This window comes from Phyllobates terribilis, unplaced genomic scaffold (genome assembly GCF_046119375.1).
Source record: "Phyllobates terribilis strain yellow unplaced genomic scaffold, ASM4611937v1 Scaffold_5__5_contigs__length_657084704, whole genome shotgun sequence".
In the NCBI taxonomy this organism is placed as follows: domain Eukaryota; kingdom Metazoa; phylum Chordata; class Amphibia; order Anura; family Dendrobatidae; genus Phyllobates; species Phyllobates terribilis.
In genome coordinates, this window is record NW_027362765.1 from 228,405,428 (window position 1) to 228,428,295 (window position 22,868).

General features: G+C 41.5%; 1 protein-coding gene across 2 annotated transcripts in view; it reads right to left on the reverse strand.

Moving 5' to 3' along the window:
- Positions 1–9,747: 9,747 nt before the first annotated feature.
- LOC141271072 (protein-glutamine gamma-glutamyltransferase E-like) overlaps positions 9,748–22,868 on the reverse strand; it is a 105,342-nt gene continuing 92,221 nt past the window's right edge. For both annotated transcript variants that reach the window (XM_073681174.1, XM_073681175.1), the window contains 4 exons: positions 19,833–20,159; positions 18,987–19,147; positions 15,747–15,880; positions 9,748–10,195 (listed from right to left, as the gene is read on the reverse strand). In XM_073681174.1, the coding sequence (XP_073537275.1) occupies positions 10,015–10,195; positions 15,747–15,880; positions 18,987–19,147; positions 19,833–20,159 (803 nt within the window). In that variant the 3' untranslated portion in view covers positions 9,748–10,014. The remainder of the gene's footprint in view (positions 10,196–15,746; positions 15,881–18,986; positions 19,148–19,832; positions 20,160–22,868) is intronic.

Genomic DNA, 22,868 nt, shown 5'->3' on the forward strand with positions numbered 1-22,868 from the left:
CTCGTTGCTCGGGTTGAGCACCCGAGTATTCCAATTTGCTCGACCCGAGCAACGAGTACCCAAGCATTTTAGTGCTCGCTCATCACTAATTAGCACTGATCTCTGGATATGAAGGGGGCTAAGATTTTAGAGCACATACATACACATCTTCAATATGAGACCCACTGACAAATATTGACGCAACATCGGCTGAAACAAAAGGGTCAAACATTTTTACAGGTATAAACAAAAACTAAATCACATCTGCTTAGACTATATTACCTCTGCTAAGATGTATTTAATGTGGCAGCTTCTGGGCAGGATTTTAGGAGTGAGCCATTCATGTCCTCATTTACTATGTGGAAAAAGCAATCTTATTATAAATATGATTGCAGTCCCCTTATGTGGATAAGGCTTCTTTCTCATTGCGTTTAGGCACCTGGCCAGTAGCCCCATCAGGGCTTATGTCTATCCGCCAGCTAAACGGGATTTGCACATATGCACCAATGGGGCCAATAACAATAATGATGCCGAGAGAGTGAACGTGCGCTCTGCTGTGCGTAATTTTCGGGCATATATGCTTACTGGAGGCGGACATAGTAGATACATGTAAATTTGAATGATTGTGCAGTAAGCACTATTCAAATGAATAAGATTGTAGCAAAGTTTTCAACAAAAAATCTGCCGGTTATGAAGTTGTCCAGCTTACATATATACAGTGCCTTGAAAATGTATTCATACCCCAAGAACTTTTCCACATTTTTTCATGTTACACCCATAAACTTAAATGTATTTTATTGGGATTTTATGTGATATACCAACTCAACATAGCAAGTATTTGTGGAGTGTAAAGGAAATTATACTTGGTTTTCTAATTATTTTCAAAATAGAAATCTGAAAAATGTGACGTGCATTTGTATTCAGCTCTCTGTAGTCTGATACCCCTAAATAATAACTTGAGTGTCCAATTGTTTCTAAAGGTCGTATAATTAGTAAATTGAGTTCACCCCAGTATAACTTCAGCTGTTCGTAGAAAATTAAAGATCATTCATTCATTGTTTTGTCTTGCAGTGTAAAGTCTTGATCTTGATGACCTTGTTTTACAGAGTTTTATCAACTATGAACCAGTTTTAACTATCACATATAGAGATAAGCGAACCTTTTGAAATACAAATTATCCAGATTCAATAAATTTACCCCAAAAATATGTGATTCTTCGCAAAAAAGCTACACTGCAAATCTCAATATTGCAAAGCCTCTAATTGCCCAGAAAAGAAATGTGTAACACTCTGAGGTCTCATAGGACTGTATTAAACTAATACAATAAGGAGGTGTGAATAAAATGTTATTTTTTTAACAGCATGCACACTTTTTGAGGAAGACAATTGCATTTACATTTCTGGAATGTGAAGATTATTATGTTGTCTTTTTGTTAAGAAATATTTACAAAAAAAAGGCAAGAGAAATGTAAAAAAATATTGCTTATGTCTTGTCTGTCGGATTGACTGTCTCACAAGCCAGGAAGCACAATTCTCTAACACTTAATTCATTTAGAATCAAAATTGGAACAGAGGGGTATTAATCTGCCCTCTTTGTTTGCAGTGCATCATGCTTAAAAAGAAAATGTGTAATTATGTGCTGTACTGCAGTCACAAATCAATCAATGCACAATCACAGTGACTCTGCAGGTCCTTCACCTCCCTATCACTAGAATCCATGTATGTATTATTATTCACAGACAGAGGAGTAACGATCGCGGTCGCAGAGATCTGGGCCCATGCAGGTGAGGGGCTCGCCGACGCTGGCACAAACTTCAACTGAATGAGCGTCCCAGATTCTTAAAATGGTTGTCTCCCAAAATAGACCTTTTTTTCTTTTTGAAGGTCATCAGATGATCAGGTCATCTAGCTTTGAATCTGGTAGTGACTTTATGGATTTATGATCTTATATCTGAAAATTAGTTGCTAAAATTAATAACTTAAGGTAAATATTAAACCTGATGTTCACTGTATTTTGTTTGTTTATTCCACAATGCAGTTACTACTATATATAATTTTAGTTGTAGCTTTTATAGCACCAAGTAAACAGCAATATCTGCATTAGTGGAAGGATGACATATGGTTCAATTAGTAATGACACAGGGTGAAAAGTGCTTAGAATGTATTTTCTCTAGTCCCTTTTATTTGGCTAAGAAAAAGTGAGACATTTTCCATTTTGATTTGCACAATCCATTACAAGTTTAATTGCACTACATGTCATTGGCGCTGAATGATTTCTCATACCCCACAATGGGAATTATAATGTTTTTCTTATTTTCCTACCTTTTTGTGCATTTAATGGGCACAACATACCATCCAGTGTGCATCTATTGTTAGTGCCTCATTTTCCATACACCACCATTTTTTACCGTTTTTTTGGTGGTGTTTTGGTTCTTATATATTAAAACGCTTTACACAGGTTGGCTGTACCTGATTTTTATATATTTTTATATACCTCGTATTGTTATTGCTTCTATGCATATTCTGTATTTGATCCACTATTTTTTGACTTATATGTTTGAATGCGGGCATTCTTGTGCCTCTAGTGTCACTGTAACCAGTACTTTAACCGGTTCCCGACCGCCCACTGTACATAAACGTCGGCGCTGCCTGGGCTCTGTGCAGCGCCGACGTTTAAAAACGGTGGGTGGTCCCGCAGCGCTCAGGACCCCCAGGGTCCTGCTAGCTCTGCGGTACCGGTTCAGAGTGATAGCTCTGACATGTGGCATCATGGGGACCTGATTGGATCAGGTCCCCATGATGTTAACCTGTTCCTATCTTCTAGATGCCGCGATCCATAGCAATCGCGGCATTTAAAAGATAGTGACAGCCGGTGGTCGGCGATCGGGACCCCCCACATACCTGCCAGCGGCGGGGATCCCGGTGCTGTGACCTCTGACATCATCGAGACCTGATTGGCTCAGGTCTCGATGATGTCAGTGTCACACCAGCCAATCAGAGAGATCACCAGGGAAGTTTGTTTTAGCAACAAACTTTCCCGGGCGATCTGGCTGATAAATACACTGTTTCTCCTCCGATCTCAGTGAGAGAGCAGAGGAGAAACACTGTGACAAGAGCTGTCAGCCTTGCCACAGTAAAAGTGAAAAAAATAAAATAAAAAAGAAAGTAAGAGTTAGGGTTAGTCAGTCCTGTCAGATCAGTCAGTTAGTCCTGTCAGTCAGTCAGTCCTGTCAGATCTGTCAGTCAGTCAGTCCTGTCAGATCTGTCAGTCAGTCCTGTCAGATCTGTCAGTCAGTCAGTCCTGTCAGATCTGTCAGTCAGTCAGTCCTGTCGGTCCTGTCAGATCAGTCAGTCAGTCCTGTCAGATCAGTCAGTCAGTCCTGTCAGATCTGTCAGTCAGTCAGTCCTGTCAGATCTGTCAGTCCAGTCAGTCAGTCAGTCCTGTCAGATCAGTCAGTCCAGTCAGTCAGTCAGTCCTGTCAGATCAGTCCAGTCAGTCAGTCCTGTCAGATCTGTCAGTCAGTCAGTCCTGTCAGATCAGTCAGTCAGTCCTGTCAGATCTGTCAGTCAGTCAGTCCTGTCAGATCAGTCAGTCCAGTCAGTCAGTCAGTCCTGTCAGATCAGTCCAGTCAGTCAGTCCTGTCAGATCTGTCAGTCAGTCAGTCCTGTCAGATCAGTCAGTCCTGTCAGATCAGTCAGTCCTGTCAGTCAATCAGTCCTGTCAGATCAGTCCAGTCAGTCCTGTCAGATCAGTCAGTCCTGTCAGGTCAGTCAGTCCTGTCAGTCCAGTCTGGTTCCGTCCTTTCAGTCCGGTCCGTTTAGTCCGGTCCGTTCAGTCCGGTCAAAAAATATAAAAATAAAATGGCCCGTCAGACTTATACCGCAGAAGAGGTGTATGCCCTGCTATGTTCTGACACTGATGACAGTGCAATCTCAGATGGAGATATGGATTTTGAGGGCTTTAGTAGCGGCGACACTGAGAGCTCAGAAATGAGCAGTGATTCTGTTCCATCCTCAAGCCCAAGGACCAGTACAACAATAGGGGCAAATAGCGCTACTGGAGAAACGTCTCCAAATCAGGGAACACTGCCCAGTACAAGCGCTGTCCCTGCTACTAGTGAATTGGCGCACGCCAGTGTACAAGGGGCGTTGCCACATGATCTAGCATTTCCCAGATGGGAGGCTTCGGATTCGGCTGCTCCATTCAGCCCTGATTTCAACGCCATTCCTGGTATAAATGTGGAGGTGGAAGATTTTGGACCAATTCATTTTTTTAATTTGTTTTTTTACAGACAGCTTTCTAGAGCATATTGTCGTGCAAACAAATTTATATGCATCCCAATTCATAAGCCAGAATCCCCGATCTTACTATGCTAGGGCAAATTTATGGACACCAACTAATGTCCCGGAAATTAAAAAATTTTTAGGACTTACATTTGCCATGGGGCTTGTTAAAAAACCGAGCATTCGATCTTACTGGTCCAACCACCCTGTTCAAGCCACCCCTATGTTTTCAGTCGTTCTGCCTAGGACCCGTTATGAAATGCTCATGCGGTTTTGGCATTTTAACGACAATAGTCAATGCCTGCCCAGAAATGCCCCAGAACATGACAGGTTATATAAAATTAGACCCATCATTGAAAATTTGTCAGAAAAATTCTTAAGCCTCTACACCCAACACAAAATATTTCTATAGATGAGTCCCTTGTAAAATTCAAAGGAAGACTACACCTCAAGCAATTTATCCCATCTAAAAGGGCAAGGTTTGGAATAAAGATCTATAAAATGTGCGAAAGTTCAACCGGATACACATCCGCTTTCCGCATATATGAGGGGAAAGATAGCCAGCTAAACCCACCAGGATGCCCTACTTATCTGGTGACATCTGGAAAAATTGTTTGGGAGCTGATAAGTCCATTTTTTCAAAAAGGCTACAATCTATATGTGGACAATTATTACACCAGCATACCCCTATTTAAAAGTCTGGTTGAACACAACATCGGGGCTTGTGGGACCATCCGTAAAAACCGTCAGGGGTTTCCACAACCATTGGTCAACCAAAAGTTGCAAAAGGGGCAGTCAGGGGCTGTACGCAACGGAGAGCTGCTTGCCCTGAAATATAGGGATAAGCGGGATATTTTTGTCCTCAGCTCGATCCACACAGATGCCACAAGGGCCACTGTAGAACTAGGATCCACCACTCCGAAGCAAAAACCTGTGTCAGTCATTGACTACAACAAACACATGGGGGGTGTGGACCTTGCAGACCAGGTTCTAGAGCCATACCAGGTATCAAGAAAGTCCTATACCTGGTATAAAAAGTTGGTTATTTATTTGTTTCTGGTGGCCACATACAATTCTTTTGTGTTGTACAAAAAAGCAGGAAATTCAGATCCTTTTCTTGATTATCAAGAAAAGGTAATTGAAAATCTTGTCTTTCAAAGTGTTAGCCCCGCTCATCCATTAGAATCTGAGGATGTGAAAAGACTCACTGAGCGACATTTTATTGCACTTATTCCAGCAACGGAAACAAGAAGGAACCCCCAGAAAAGATGTCGTGTATGTACTAAGAGAGGAATGAGGCGTGATACCCGCTACTATTGCCCACAATGCCCATCATTGCCAGCCTTATGCGTCACTGACTGCTTTAAAATCTTCCACACAGAACCACGTTTTTAAACTGTAAAAATGTATCCCAATTTGTCATTCAAACATTTGGTTCATTTAGTCAATGACACATTCGAGAAGAGCTCACTTAATTTCCAGGGGGGGGTTCTCCAGAATCTAAACCTTCCATTGCGTGCTTGTTTCTGGGAATCATCCATTGAGTTAAAATGGTCACTAAACCCATAGATGAATTCCCAGAGGGGTGTCATTTCCAAAATGGGGTCACTTCAGGGGGGATTCTTTAGCTATGGTACTCTGAAAAGTGCCAGAACAGCATAATCCCCCCTGAAGTGACCCCATTATGGAAATGACACCTCTGTGGGAATTCATCTATGGGTTTAGTGACCATTTACCTACTTATTTTCCCACCACTAGATTAATTTATACAGAGGAGTAGATTGTAAAATTCGGTCACTTGTTGTGGGTTTCCTCTGTTTAGGCACCTCAGGGGATCTCCAAATACAACATGGCGTCCGCTATCCATTCCAGTCAAATTTCCATTCCAAATGTCAAATGGCGCTACTTACCTTCCGAGCCATGCCATGCGCCCAAACAGTGGCTTTGCACCACATATGGGGTATCAGCGTGCTCAGGAGAAATTGCACAACACATTTTGGGGTCCATTTTTTCTGGCTGCCCTTGTGAAAATTAAAAATTTGAGGCTAAAGTAGCAGTTTTGTGTTAAAAATGTGTTTTTTTATTTTCACACTTCAACATTATAAAATTCTGTGAAGCCCCTGGGGGTTCAAGGTGCTCACCACACATCTAGATAAGTTCCTTGAGGGGTCTAGTTTCCAAAATGGGGTCACTTGTTGGGGGTTTCCTCTGTTTAGGCACCTCAGGGGCTCTCCAAATGCAACATGGCGTCCGCTATCGATTCCAGTCAAATTTCCATTCCAAAAGTCAAATGGCGCTCCTTTCCTTCCAAGCCATGCCGTGCGCCCAAACAGTGGCTTTGCACCACATATGGGGTATCAGCATGCTCAGGAGAAATTGCACAATGCATTTTGGGGTCCATTTTTTCTGGCTGACCTTGTGAAAATTAAAAATTTGAGGCTAAAGTAGCAGTTTTGTGTTAAAAATGTGTTTTTTTATTTTCACACTTCAACATTATAAAATTCTGTGAAGCCCCTGGGGGTTCAAGGTGCTCACCACACATCTAGATAAGTTCCTTAAGGGGTCTAGTTTCCAAAATGGGGTCACTTGTTGGGGGTTTCCTCTGTTTAGGCACCTCAGGGGCTCTCCAAATGCAACATGGCATCCGCTATCCATTCCAGTCAAATTTCCATTCCAAAAGTCAAATGGCGCTCCTTACCTTCCAAGCCATGCCGTGCGCCCAAACAGTGGCTTTGCACCACATATGGGGTATCAGCGTGCTCAGGAGAAATTGCACAACACATTCTGGAGTCCATTTTTTCTGGCTGCCCTTGTGAAAATTAAAAATTTGAGGCTAAAGTAGCAGTTTTGTGTTAAAAATGTGTTTTTTTATTTTCACACTTCAGCATTATAAAATTCTGTGAAGCCCCTGGGGGTTCAAGGTGCTCACCACACATCTAGATAAGTTCCTTAAGGGGTCTAGTTTCCAAAATGGGGTCACTTGTTGGGGGTTTCCTCTGTTTAGGCACCTCAGGGGCTCTCCAAATGCAACATGGCATCCGCTATCGATTCCAGTCAAATTTCCATTCCAAAAGTCAAATGGCGCTCCTTACCTTCCAAGCCATGCCGTGCGCCCAAACAGTGGCTTTGCACCACATATGGGGTATCAGCGTGCTCAGGAGAAATTGCACAACACATTTTGGGGTCCATTTTTTCTGGCTGCCCTTGTGAAAATTAAAAATTTGAGGCTAAAGTAGCAGTTTTGTGTTAAAAATGTGTTTTTTTATTTTCACACTTCAACATTATAAAATTCTGTGAAGCCCCTGGGGGTTCAAGGTGCTCACCACACATCTAGATAAGTTCCTTAAGGGGTCTAGTTTCCAAAATGGGGTCACTTGTTGGGGGTTTCCTCTGTTTAGGCACCTCAGGGGCTCTCCAAATGCAACATGGCGTCCGCTATCGATTACAGTCAAATTTCCATTCCAAAAGTCAAATGGCGCTCCTTACCTTCCAAGCCATGCCGTGCGCCCAAACAGTGGCTTTGCTCCACATATGGGGTATCAGCGTGCTCAGGAGAAATTGCACAACACATTTTAGGGTCCATTTTTTCTGGCTGCCTTGGGAAAATTAAAAATTTGAGGCTAAAGTAGCAGTTTTGTGAAAAAAAGTTAAATGTTCATTGTTTTCTTCCACATTCCAAAAATTCCTGTGAAGCACCTGAAGGGTTAATAAACTTCTTGAATGTGGTTTTGAGCACCTTGAGGGGTGCAGTTTTTAGAATGGTATCACTTTTGGGTATTTTCTGTCATAAAGGCTCCTCAAAGTCACTTCAAATAAGATGTGGTCCCTAAAAACATGTTTTTGTAAATTTTGTTGTAAAAATGAGAAATCGCTGGTCAAATTTTAACCCTTATAGCTCCCTAACAAAAAAAAATTTTGGTTCCAAAATTGTGCTGATGTGAAGTAGACATGTGGGAAATGTTATTTAGTAACTATTTTGTGTGACATATCTCTCTGATTTAAGGGCATGAAAATTCAAAGTTTGAAAATTGCAAAATTTTCAAAATTTTCGCCAAATTTCCGATTTTTTCACAAATTAACGCAAGTGATATCGAAGAAATTTTACCACTATCATGAAGTACAATATGTCACAAAAAAAATCTCAGAATCAGGGGGATCCGTTGAAGCGTTCCAGAGTAATTACCTCATAAAGTGAGAGTGGTCAGAATTGAAAAAATTGGCCCGGTCACGAAGGCAAAAACAGGCTCTGGCGCGAAGTGGTTAATAAAGGTTTTTTATGTATACCAATCTACGTCATATTGATAATTGGACCTGAGGTTCGGTGGTTCTCTTGTTTGTAATGTGTGGGACGAGTTGGACTTTTGAATGGCACCATTGATTTTACCGTATAGTGTACTGGAAAACAGGAAAAAAATTCCATGTGCGGTGAAATTGCAAAAAAAAGTGCAATTCCACAATTGTTTTTTGGTTTTTTTTATTTACCATTTTCACTATATTATAAAACTGACCTGGCAATATGATTCCCTAGGTCAGTATGAGTATTCTATTCAGATATCAAACATATATAGTTTATTTTTATTTAAGTGGTGAAAAAATATTCAGAAATTTTTCAGAAAAAGTGTTTTTGCTTTTATTGCCATTTTCCGAGACCCGTCACGTTTTTATCTTTCGAGATCTGGGCCTGCATGATGGTTTATTTTTTGAGCCCTAAGCTTACATTTTTGTTGATACCATTTTGACGTAGATACAATGTTTTGATGGCCTTTTATTGCGATATTGCGGAGACCAAAAAAAAATAAATTGTGGCGTTTCGATTTTTTTGCTTGTTATGCAGTTTACCGAACGAATCAATTTATGTTATATTTTGATAGATCGGGCATTTCTGAACGCAGCGATACCAAATATGTGTATTTTTTTAATGTTTTATTTTCAATAGAGCAAAAGGGGGATGATTTGAATTTTTGTGTTTTTTTTATTTTTTTCATATATTTGTAAAATATCTGATCACCTGTGCTGTGCTTTATCCCTGTTATGTACAAAAGAAATGACTTTCTCCTAGCCACAGCCCAGCGTTCACAGGAATATCATAATGACAGTCACGGGGGTATTGAGCAGGCCCTTGACTGTCATGAAAACCCATTGGTGCCCCGTGATCATATCACGGGGGCGCCGATGGTAGCGTGTAATGACGAGTGCCCCATCGACAGCGAGATTTAACAGGTTAACAGCCATGGGCGGAGCACCGCTAAACCCGCGGCTGTTACAGGTACATGACAACTGATTAAATCAGCTGTCATGTGCGGGGAAAGATGTTATGAAGGGGTTTACTTCCATTTCACGGTTTAACCTGGTAGCAATCTAGAGGGTCCACATAGTCTACATGTTTCAGGAAAATAAAACCATATATTTTTTTATCTTCAACAACCTTGTAAAAAATACAAGTTAAACTAACTGAAACAAAAATAATAAACATATATAGCTAGCATAGGATAATATCGCATAAAGCCATTTATTTAATCACACACACAGGCACTGTACTAAAAAATCACATTTCACTATTCAGATGATTGATCTACAGTGCTAAAGAGGTAGAATGTTTTTTTTTTTAAATCACAATGCCAACAAATCAGACATAACGGTACAATCCACTGAGTAACAGTGACAGTATCTATCATGCACAGTACTGGTGACCGCAGTGATCACAGGTCTTCTTGGTAACAGAGTCGGGGTGTCAGAGCGCAGGCAGTGTTCTTTACATGGATCTTTCTGGACTGACAGCAAGAAGTTGGGGAGCCACATTAATGTGGTGATAGCTTTTAATATTCTTTATCTTATCACAGGAGAAGGTGGCGATCAGCGTTTTACTTCCGCTCTTGAAGGGCGTTATTGAAAAGATAACTTCTGTTTTTTCTCCAGGCTTCAGAGGTGGCACGCTGAAAAAAGAAATTAAATTAGCATTTATGGTTCATAAAAGTATTATATCATATAGTTTGCTAAGTGACAGCGCCAAATCGAGGAACGATGGATCTCAATCACGAAATATCCAAACATAGCCCTTATGAAAGAGTTCATACAGTTCATGTGCATAGTGCATGTAGAAAAAAAGGGAGTTATGTAGGGCAATTGTAAGGCAAACCAGGCAGGTTTAGCTGTGGACTGCTCCTGCAAGGGCAGAAGTCTTTTGGGGTGATAGGGCTACCTAATGGCAAATTAGGGCACATTAGGACCAGCTCCAGGTGCCTCCTCCTTTTGACCAGATGAGGATCCTGTAAGCAACGTTGCAAGAGAAGAACCTCGTACACTCCCTGTGGTTGAAACAGATGGGTGAGGGAGTTCCATTTATCTTACACTCTTTATTGATTTGCTCACCCACATGTATATCTGGTATTATACTATAGCCATCTTGTTTTTTCTATATACACTATGCATATGAACTAGATGACCTCTGTCATAAGGACTATATATTAATACTAGGTCTGGCCCTAAGAGACTTCATTTGGATCAATGTACACCATTGTGGTCCTAGAGTTGGTTCCCGGCAATTGGTATCATATATTTTAATTTTGGTATATCATTCTATGTCTCTTTATTATCCATTATTAATAAAAGCTAAGTTAGATTGAAGCCACAGCACAGTCTAATAAAAAAGTTTTTATCATTTGGTGAGTGCCATATCTCCTTCTCTATGCATAGATTAAAAAAGGTTTTTGTCACAAATGGGGAGGTGGAAGGGGTGGTAACTTTAGGGGCATGTACACTGCAAGATAATTGTGAACGAGCTTTGCTAAAAATTCTCATTTTACAATTATGTTGTCATGTAAACAGTCTGCCAATCACTCGATGAATCAACAAAATGCTCGTTCATTCGGTGAAATGGTCTTTTGTAGAGCATAAAAGTTCATCGTTCTCAGCGGTGCCTGCCCCTCAATAGTATGATTTCCCTATTGTTACCCCACACACAGTGTCAAGGCCCATACACAGTATGATGGCCTGTTGGCCACACTCAGTATAATGGCCCTCCCTCAGTATGAAATCACCACAGCCCCCCATACAGCCTCTCACTCAGTATGATGGTCAGCAGTAAGCATGGTGACATTTAAAAAACAAATACTACTTACCTATCCTCGTTCCCCCTTCGCTGCATCGGTGTTTGCAGTTTGAGGGCTATGGCTACATAAAGCAGGCATGAAGTAATTTTACTTGCAGTTTGCTGAGTCTCAGACTCACAGGCATAGGCTGAATGGTGAAACAGGGAGCCATTGTTTCCCTGATACATTTCACTATTAAATGGTGTCTGGATCCTGATTATGTGTGACGACAGCCATGGGAGGGCCCAGTGCCGTGCAGGCTCTGATTCACAAGCCCCATAATGGCTGCATGGTGTGCGGCATGGATGGTACGCCATTGTCGCAGGTGTGTCCAGCTCATTCCTGATTGTGTGTCTTTGTAGATTCATCCTTGTTTGCAGCTTTTGTTTAGATTTTCGAAAATATGTTCCTTCAGGGCACGTTGTACACTGTATCATGTACACCACATTGATGTATGCACATGAGAAGACATCCATGCTTTTATAGTGCTATTTTGTGTTGAGTATGTGGACTTTGTTTGCTGGTAAATATGTGGGTACAGATCCTACATTTTTTTTACTTTTACAAGGGAATGTGCCAGTCTCTGAGTGTGACAAGAAGACACTTCTGACGAGGAAGAACGCTTGTACGTACTGTATATTTCTGGTTAGTCAAGAAAAGTATTGTAAGAAAATGAAGGAAATGGACATATTGCACTGTCTCCCTTTAAGACATCAGTGCTGTGTAAAGTGTAAAGTGTAGTGTGTATAATGTCATGCGTTACGGTGATATGTAATGTGTAATGTGGATTGTGATGTGGTGTATTGTAATGTTTTGCACTGGACTGTTAGAAAACCAAATTCTGACCAGCAACAGTGAGTAGGGTAAGACATAGTTAAGTGTTGAGACTACCCCATTGAGTTCCCTAAGCATCAGAGAGCTTGAAGTTGAGTCCGGCTATATTGGCAAACTCTCTCCTCTACAAGGAGAATCAGACGCGGAAGTGCGGGAAGAGGAAACTACTTTTATGGACTGTACTGTGGTGCTAAGTTGGGTGGTGGTGAAGGAAATGAGACCAGTGGAGGAAGGAATGTGTGAGGCCAAGGAAGTAATGAGACTGTATATTGAAATGCTCTGTATCAAAGAAGTAACAAGTGAGAAGTTGTGTACCCGCTATCCTGTGTACACGCAATGGCTGTTTGGTTAAGCATTGTTTGTTAATTACTGGTGGTCTCTTTTCATGAACTGGTTAACATCAGATCCTGGCCAGCTGAAGTCAATAGCATAATGAGGCCTGCATGGGTGTACCGCCCCTACAATGCAAGTCCGCACACCCAGCCAGGACTTCCACCTTCATATAAGGTGCCAAGGTGCAAGAGTCGAGTACCTAGCCCTCAGCTATCGCCCTGCTCCATGTTACAGTATCATTCCTAGAACACTTTCATTTTTTGGTGGTGTAAGGAGACAAAACCCTGCAGAACTAATACAGAGGAGAGAAGTTGCAGTGGGGACGAAGTTAGCCAGTGCTCTGGGTCGGGTAACGTAAGAGAGGTCAGTCCAGGAGATAAAAAGCGAGCGTGCCAAAAGCAAGGCATACTTGGCGCCAAGAGTAGAGACAGTGAAGGCCGCAGCAGTTCCCGGAGCCATCATCGTTGTCGGCAGTTGCGTTCATCCATGGAGTCCAGACGTCAATGGTCAAGCCCTGAAGACCCAAACAATGCCGGTCAAGGTTCTTATCCCAGACATCAACGGTCAAGCCCCGAAGACCCAAACAACGTTGGTCAAGGTTCCTTATCTGAGTGACACTGGTCAACAGTGCATGAGCAGGCACCGCAGTCACAGTTCTCGGACGTGCACGTTAATGATAGGGTGTCGCAGAAGTTCTGTAGACACCGGGCTAGGGATCCGTGTTTGAGCCAGCGAGCAGAGAAGATGCATGAGATGGGCCATTACCTCTGACAGGCACACATGGTACCGGGCACTGGCAGAGGGAGGGCCAAGAGTCAGACAGGGACCATCAGATGCCAGAGTGGCGCAGCAAGAGTTGATAAACGTTCTAAGGGAGACAGGGCAGTGGTTTATAATGAGGCCAGAGAACTGCCGAGGCTTTCAGAGACTGCTCTCCGACAAGTATAGTAATTGACAATTTAGCTTTTCCCCTCCTGGGATAATATTGGACTATAAGCTCCTGAGCTCAAACATATTCCTTACAGTACATCGATCGATATTCCATTATGCTGTGTGAATTACTGTTATTACTAATATTGTGAATATTGATTCTGTAAAAGCCACTTACAATAATCATCCTAATTCATATTAATCTGTTAAAATTAAAAAGAAATTGACTGTTCCTCCCCTGTTGCATTGTGATCACCTGCTCACAGGGACATAAAAGGTTTTATAGAATTTTTTTTTAAGGCTAACATGGTTGAAATTCTTTCAGCAGCCACTAGATGGAGCTTACTTCATATTTTTTATTGCACTCCTTAACACTATAGGTGTTTTAAACCTGAATCCTCTAAGGAAGCAGCCATATTTTGATACTTCATTCTCAACTTCAAATGTCAACATAGCTATTTGAGGGCTTTCTTTTCGCAGGACATTAACACAATGCGTAGTTATAGTAAAAACATGCACAAAAATATTTATGAAAAACACACATGCACATAACACATGCATACACAATGACATATTTGTGATGTACTTATTCAGATGACCAACTTTTTTGTTCATTCAAGCAGCCATAACTTTTTTATTTTGAGACTACCTTCACTGTACGAGGGCTTGTTTTGTATTTTTCTTTCTAAACGAGCTGTAGTTTTTTTTAAGTGCCTTTTTTCACCGTTATATAAGTAAGCCTTCCTTTTATATTAATTTTTATGGGGTTTTATAGAGAAAAACAGACAATTACAGCATGGTTTTACCCTATTTATTGGTTACCATAAATTAAGTGTTTACTAGTGTTTTAATTATTACAAGGATTCCACATATATCCATCTCATTTACAGATCTGTGACATCTATTTGTAAAAACTGTATTAAAAATATGATTTTTTAAATTGTTTTTCATTATTCTTTAGCAATTTTATAGGAAAAAAATAATAAATGGCTGACTTTCATTTTGCCCCTAATATACAGGTACACAAAGATGTACTGGTATATAGAGATGTATCTCTTTGTACCATTACAGTATTCTTGTAAATAAGAATAATATAATTTAGTTCTTTAAGCCGGGGTTACACGAGCATATATTCTATCTGATCAGAGATTGATCTGAGTGTCAATTAACTGTGATCCAAATCTCTCGGATGAGAGAATTGTAGCACAGGTGAAGAGAAGATGAAGAACAAAACTTCTGAGTGCAGTCCGATGTTTTCCACGCATCCATAGACTTTAAAGCGTGGGTGCCATCCCATTTGCGCTGCAAAGCTAAGTATGCTGCCATTTTTTTCTCATGCCGAATTGCCATTATAAAAAAAAGAACGCTGATCAGCACTGCTCCATACCATTAGGCCGAATGCTGTCCTATAAAACATCGCATACCACTCATCCGGTGTATACGATCTTGTGAGCTAGCCCTTAGACAGAGGAAATTCTACAATAATTAGCTGTGCAGCCTGTGGCTCACTGATAAAGTTTCTGCCTACTATGGTAAAGATCGTGGGCCTGAATCCAGGAAAAGGCCACAGTTCAAGACAATCAAATAATTAACTATATTTGAAGGCATCTACTAAGCCCAGACAGGCCCTTCTAACATCCTTAGGCCACGTTCATATGTTCAGTATTTAGTGAAACCTAAAAAAAAAAAATAATTTTTAGCCCAAAATGCATACATTTAAGTAAAAGAAAGTGTCTCAGAAGATATCCATGTACTTTAACCCCTTAACGAACTGTGATGTACATTTTCATCATAGGCTCCATATTGGGCAGATGCCAGCTGTATTTTACTGCAGTCATATGCCTCTAACATCAACAACTGCAGTGGCATTTAAATGGTTTTCTTGCCAGTGTTCTTAGTATCTGATAATTTACCAACATTGAAGTAAGGAGCCAGCTGTAGGCAACTGTGGCTGCCTTCTTAGTCCTAAGCCCTCTCGCCCAAAATCATTTTGGCGATATTGCGTTAAGTGGTTAAAGAATAAAATGATCAGTGAACAACTTTATTGGTCGTCAATCAGTGCCTGAAGCGTCATGATAATGCAGCAAACAGATCTGCAATCTTCTTTCAAAGTCATGTCGCTGCTGGCAGCACAGCTTAAGAAGTACTCTTCATGGAGAACGATGGCAGGATCATTGAAGAGAAGGGCACTAAGTACAGTGACCATACATTTCACACTGAGGCAAGTTTTGGATACTTTAGTCCCCTTCTTAACCAGTTCAACCTTAATAGTGAAAACAGATTGCACTACTTTACTTACTCTTTTTGGACAAATCCATCAATAAGACCACCTCCTTCAACCAGTATTATGCAAGTGTCCATAGTTTCAGACAAAGTGTTTGTGATAATAACCTCAGCTTTAAATTCGGATTTAATTACTCCCTTGTCTGGACACTGCCTCATAGGAAATCCAAAGAGATCATAAGAATAAAAGGATAACGAGAGTGAGTACACCAACATACAATTCAGTTCAAATTATGAATATTTTCTCAAATTCATTTTCTAAATATTTTTTGGGTTAAAAAAAAACTCATTAATGCCATAAAGTAAGATTGAAACTGTCATGGCTTAACGTAGTTGGGGACAACTCCAGTCCTCAAAAGCTAAAAACAGATCATGTTTTCAGGATATCCTTAGTCATGCCCAGGTGATAATTCCATTACCTGGGCAATACTAGCGAAATCCTGAAATCATGATCTGTTGGTGGCTCTTAAGGATTGAAGTTGGAAAACACTGGCTTAACAGATCAATTGGTGGTTTTCCTACAGTGAACATTTGTTACCTATCCACAGGAAAAGTGATAAATGTCTGTTCACTTGGGTTGTCATTACTGGGACCTTCATGATCACTAGAATGGGAATCTCTTGATTCTCCTCACTGCGCAATCATAATGGATAATGGGAGAAATTCAAATTGGGCTGCAGTCGAGTATGCCGCTTTATTCAAAGCCCATGGGATTAAATGAGGTAGCTGTTTAGAATACTCAGCTGCTTCTATCAGCCCTATGCACTAGCACCCCATGCATTTAACCATGTTCCAATTAGGCTATGTTCACACATTGCGTTTTTTCAACGTTTTTTGATGTTTTTTTTATGCAAAGTCTATGGGATTCCAGAAATCTCATGCACATACCTTGGTTTTTTTTTATCAGTATTTTGTGTTTTGAATTTTTTTCTATAGAATAGAGCATGTCACTTCTTTCAGCGTTTTTTCAGCGTTCTCACCCATTGGAAGTAATGAAAAAACGCTGAAAAAACATCTAGTGTGAACATAGCTATCAGGTTTTGCTGCGTTTTTAGTGAAAATAAGCAAGTACAACTGTATGTGAAACACATTTATTTTTGTGATTTTACCATCTTGTCTTGGTCACTGAGATGGTAGTTTGTATTAGGACACTTTAATTAAATTAGTGATGTGTAGAGTTTACACATTGGCTGAGCTACCTATGAGATTGAACAATACCTGTGGCCCACAGAGGTGTGAAACTGAACAATGCCTGAGCAACTGAATGGCAGACAATAGTGTAAAATAAAGTGTCACGCAAACTCAATGCACTGCCAGTGTCTTAGGTAACAATTCACCTCCCCCCACTGTTACATTTAAAACTCTGGTTAATATGGTTTCACATATGTCTTGCATTGGTGACCTGTGTTCATGCTTCTGAGGTGGAAGCAAAGCTGAACTATCGGATCCTAAAAAACGCACCAAAATCTGCATTTTTGAAGCTGCTTCTTTTCTGCCAAGAGATCAGGTTTTGCTGCAGAAAAAAAAACAATGAAAAAATGCAATGTGTCAACATAGCCTTAAAGTTCCTCTCAATGGGGATAAGGGGCTTGGGATTTAGGCTATGTGCCCACGATGCAGAAATGCTCCAGATTTTTCCTGAACGTTTCTGCATCTCCCTGGCAGAAAAAACGCATGCAGATTTTACATGCATTTTTTCAGCCAGGGACAAGCGTTTATCACGCGTTTTGCACATGCGATTTTTGCATGCGGGTAGACAAGCGCTTTCCAAGCGATTTTAGCATCACTTGGAAAAGTGCTTGACAACTTGGTCACACTATATAAATCCATGCAACCAGCATGGATTTTATATAGTGTGACCAAGTTAGTTAAAAAAAAGAATAAAAATGGTAAAAAATTAAAAAAAAACATTATACTCACCTTCCGATGGCCCCTGGCATCCTTCTCCGATGTTTTTTTTATCACCTTTTTACTAGCACTTGCTGTTACTTTTTTACAACAGAGTATTTTTATACATTTGTTTTACTGTGTCTTTGTGTGTTTCAGTCTTTTGGTGGTGTGAACACTGTCCTACAAACTTGTTCACTGTGTGCATGGCCCATGTGTTTGTATTCAATTCAATTTGTTTCTTGCTTTTGCAAGATTAAGGAGGTCTCCACCCCTCCCTAGTGGGCCATGCACATAAAATGCCGTCCTCTGCAGCGCGTCCACATGGACATTACCTGTTAGATCTTCTCATATACTGTACGTACCATACACATGATCAGTTTTTAAATACATCAGGTAGAGAATGCTCTGATCTGGGTTACCTTGACGTTGGAAGAGTGGCTTAGTATACATTTTTTGCAAAAAACGTGTCAACTAAATACCCTGCTTTTTATGACCTTTTCACTAGCACTTGCTGTTTACTGTTACTTTTTTACAACAGAGTATTTTTATACGTTTGTTTTACTGTGTCTTTGTGTGTTCCTTCTCCGATGCGTCCAGTCTCCCCGGTGTCTCGCGGTGGTCTAAAAGGACCTTTCATGACGTCATTTAGTTATGTGACAGGTCACGCGACCGCCGACATCAGCTGTCGCGTGACCTGTCACATGACTGAATGACGTCATGGAAGGTCCTTTTACTCCATCGCGAGCCACGGGGGGAGCCAAGACGTACCGGATAGAAGACCGGGGGCCATCAGAAGGTAAGTATAATGTTTTTTTTATTTTAAATTCTTTTTCTTTACAGGTACTATGGTACTTGGGTCTGGAGAAGAGGAGACTCTCCTCCAGACCCAGGTACCATCCGCACATTGAATCGCTTAATATCCGCAGGTGCACATGTAGTCATGCGAATATTAAGCGATTCAATGCAAGTCAATGGCGGAAAAAACGCCGCGATTTCGCTAAATAATTGGTAGTGCTGCAGATTTTTCTGCAATGATAATCCGCAGCGGAAATTTCCGCAGCATGTGCACAGCACATGAGGATTATCATTGGGGAACATTGTAGACCTACTAACAAGCATTTTTTAAGCGTTTCTGCGGCGGAATTGCCGCTGCGGAAACGCTTAAAAAAACGCATAGTGGGCACACAGCCTAAGTGGTAGGTAGGTGTTATTTACTAACTATAGTGAATCTATAATCTAAAGGTCTGTAGGGAATTTTTGTTAGGTGTTTTGCTAGGACTTCTTGAAATATTTCTATTTCTGTCACTGTGAAAAAAATCGAATTCATTTTGATTTCTTAGCTATGTAATCAGATATATGGTATTACCTTAATGGTTATTGGAGGCTTTACCAAGATGATATCCTTCTCCACCAAAATGCGTTCCTCTGTTCCTTCAACCTCACACAAAGCTGTCATCCGAATCAGATTGTCTTCACCCATATATTTTTTATATTGAGCGTATGTCAAAGGGATTGAGATGTTTTTTTCTGGTGTATAATCAATAACATAGGTCATTGTGTATCTACAGTTCTTATATGCAGGCTTGCATTAAAATATTAATTCATATTAAAATTGTTTTCCACAAAATATTTTTATAGCATTGTAATTACCAATTATCGCATCCTCTGTCTACTATTACATAGCAGATCACAAAACATATTCACTAATAATTGCTTTTTTGATTTGCACTTATACCAGGTGGGTAATTCCAATAATTGTATAACAATAACTGTATTAGCTAAATAATAATAAATTATATATTATATTTTCATCAAAGACAATCCCTTTAACATGACAGCTGTCTGGCTCCTAAGGCCTCCCACCGCAGAACCAGCTGTTTTTTCTATGGAAAGTTGCTGCTACATCTTGGGCCTCTGCCATAGTGTTACATGGTGGTCATTCAGATAAATCACCATCTAGGTGGTCACACATGGCACCACATGTATGGACACCCAATTTCAAAAGTTGGGATGAAGTTCTTAACAAGTTTTTAGGTCATTGGTCTCCAACAACTTTAATCCAGCCAAGGTCCTCATAGTGTATATAGAGAAAGGTTGTCTTGTTGAGACAACTCTATGTAATGTGCATGGATTTGCTTTATGGCCAAGTGCATATTTACATCGACATTAGTCAATAATAATGTACATCTTCATCTTAGATTTTTAGACATACCTTCACTTGGACCTAGAGGTGCTATCTTTGCATCTGCCCAGATCTCATACTTATGCTTCCCCGTATACAAAATGCTGGAGGAGGTCATGTTCACAATCACACGAATGTTGTCAGCAGTTAGGTTATGCAAGCTCAGTATCATATTTATATCTTGACCAAGACTGGGAACTTGTTGTAAACTAAACATTCCAGACAAGATCATGCCGCTTTTTGGTTTTTGTTCACCTCTTTTTCGAAAATAAAATAATTTTTTTTCAAGTTCCACAAGAGGACTGTCTAATAATTTGTTGACTGCTTTCTCAAAAACTTGTCTTTCCTCCAATGAACCTGAAAGACAAAATTATTAGAGATGAGCAAATCTTTGTTGAATTTTTCAAAAATATTTGATTTGCTACAATTTGCAAGTACCCCAATTGACCTGGAAAGACATGTATGACACTTTGAGGTATCATAGAACTGTATGATACCCTTTCAAGCTCTTCAACACATATCAAGCTTTAATAATGTCACAGTGACCTACACATTTATGTCTATGGGTAACTGAAATGGAAGCTATTTTTTCGCTGTTATGCTGTCACTAGTGTTGAGCATTCCGATACTGTAATATCGGGTATCAGCCGATATTCGCGGTATCGGAATTCCGATACTTAATTCCGATACTTTGACAATATCGGATACCGGAATCGGAAGTTCCCATAATGCCTGTGCTCTGCAGTGTCTCTGAAGGATGACAAGCTGGATGGCAGCGCTCAGCTGAGATCCAGCCTGTCATCAGAATGCCATCCCAGCGTGGGAGAATTCTCCTGATTGTTTAAAAGCCGGCGGGCGGTAAAAAGCCGCCGGCTTTTAAACAATCACACAGCCCCATACTGCTTCCCCGCAGCCTCCCACCCCGATCCTCCGCTCCCCTCGCCACCTCCCATCCCGATCGTAAGCTAGGACCGGGCGGGGAGCGCAGCACCAAGGAGCGAAGGACCCGGGCGGGGAAGCCGGCAATGAAAAGACTTCACCGCCGGCTTTCCCGTTCTGTGCTGCGCTTTCCCGCCGGTTATTTCAAATGAACAGCTGAGGTATCAGGTGATGCCGATCAGCTGTTCATTTGAAGTCGCCGCGGTGCCCTCAGAGGGTTCATGTGAGTTCATGCTTGACTGCATGAACTCACATGAACTTTCCCATGGCCGCACAGGTCAGCCTCACCTCCCAGACCATCAGCCCGTCATGATTAGTGTGTGTGCGGGGTGTGTGTGCGGGGTGTGTGTGCGCGGTGTCTGTGCGATGTCTGCGAGTGTGTGCGGGTGTGCGCTGTGTCTGTGCGATGTGTGCGGGTGTGTGCGTGCAGGCAGACATAGGCCGATGTGACACTACTACTCCCATCGGCCTATGTCTGTCCCCCGTCCACTCGTGCCAGCAGGATCAGCTTGATGGGAGCAGTAGTTCCCATCAGCCTGATCCTGCTATATAAATTGCCCTACTGTGTCCCCAATAAATTTTAAATACATGTCATTGGTGGCCAGTGGTTACCTACAATAAATTAGTTCATACATTACCTGTCCCCGCCGATCGCCACCTAAAATAAAGTAAAAAATAAAAAACTACACCTATACTCACCTAGACACCTAATTCCCCGAAGCCATCGATCTCCTGTAATAAAATATAAAATAATAAACCACAACCTTATCCTTACCCCTCCGTAGTAGTCCACAAGTGTCCCACGATGATCTCCAGTTCAGAGCAGCCACATAGAATGTGACCGCTCTGAACCGCTGCCGCCGCTAGAATGACGGGGCCGTAAGGGTTCACCGGAGTTCAGGCAGCGCTGCTCCGGTTAGCTCCTTTACGGCCCTGCTGTATCGTGAGAAATTCCCACAGTACAGCAGTGCCGTAAAGGGGGTCTCCGGAGCTGCGCTGACTGAATGCACTCCGGTGACCTCAGTCAGTGGCTCCCGCTGCCGGGAGCGGACGTGTTCCCGTCAGCGTGAGCTTACAGCAGCCATGACAGCTGTCACCATCTCCAGATGTGACAGCTGTGCATGGGAGATCAGCGCAGGAACGTGGACAGGTAACTATTATTTTTAGTAAACTAAGAATTAAATAAAATGGTGTGTTTTATTTTAAATAAATTATTTTTTTCTGGGTGTAGTGTGTTTTTTCTTTTTAACACTTTGTAGGTTAGTAATGGGGGTATCTTATAGACGCCCATCATTACTAACCTGGGCTTCATGGCAGCTGGCTCTGACATGAACCCCAGCCCTATTACCCCCTGCCACCGCACCAGGGCAGCGTGGAAGAGTGAGGCTAAGTGCCAGAATTGGCGCATCCTATGGATGCGGACTGCAATTTTATGGATGCGGGGCGGCTGCGGACTGCAATTTTCAGCGGGGGGGGGGGGCAGAAAGCTTGGGCCTCCCTGCGCTGCAGATTCCATCCCCCAGCTGCCTAGTTGTACCTGGCTGGACACAAAAATAGGGAGAAGCTCCACGTTTTTTTTTTTTTTAATTATTTCATGAAATTCATGGAATAATTAAGAAAAAAAGGGCTTCCCTATATTGTTGTGTACAACCAGGTACAAATAGGCAGCTGGTGGTTGGGGGCAGCCCGTCCCTGCCTGCTGTACCTGGCTGGACACAAATATAGTGCAAAGCCCCACGTCAATTTTTTTTAATTATTTCAGGAAATTCATGAAATAATTAAAAAAAATTGACGTGGGGCTTCGCACTATATTTGTGTCCAGCCAGGTACAGCAGGCAGGAACGGGCTGCCCCCAACCACCAGCTGCCTATTTGTACCTGGTTGGACACAACAATATAGGGAAGCCCTTTTTTTCTTAATTATTCCATGAATTTCATGAAATAATTAAAAAAAAAAATACGTGGGGCTTCGCCCTATTTTTGTGTCCAGCCAGGTACAACTAGGCAGCTGGGGGCTGGAATCCGCAGCGCAGGGAGGCCCAAGCTTTCTGGGCCACCCCCGCTGCAAATTGCAGTCCGCAGCCGCCCCAGAAAATGGCGCGTTCATAGAAGCGCCATCTTCTGGCGC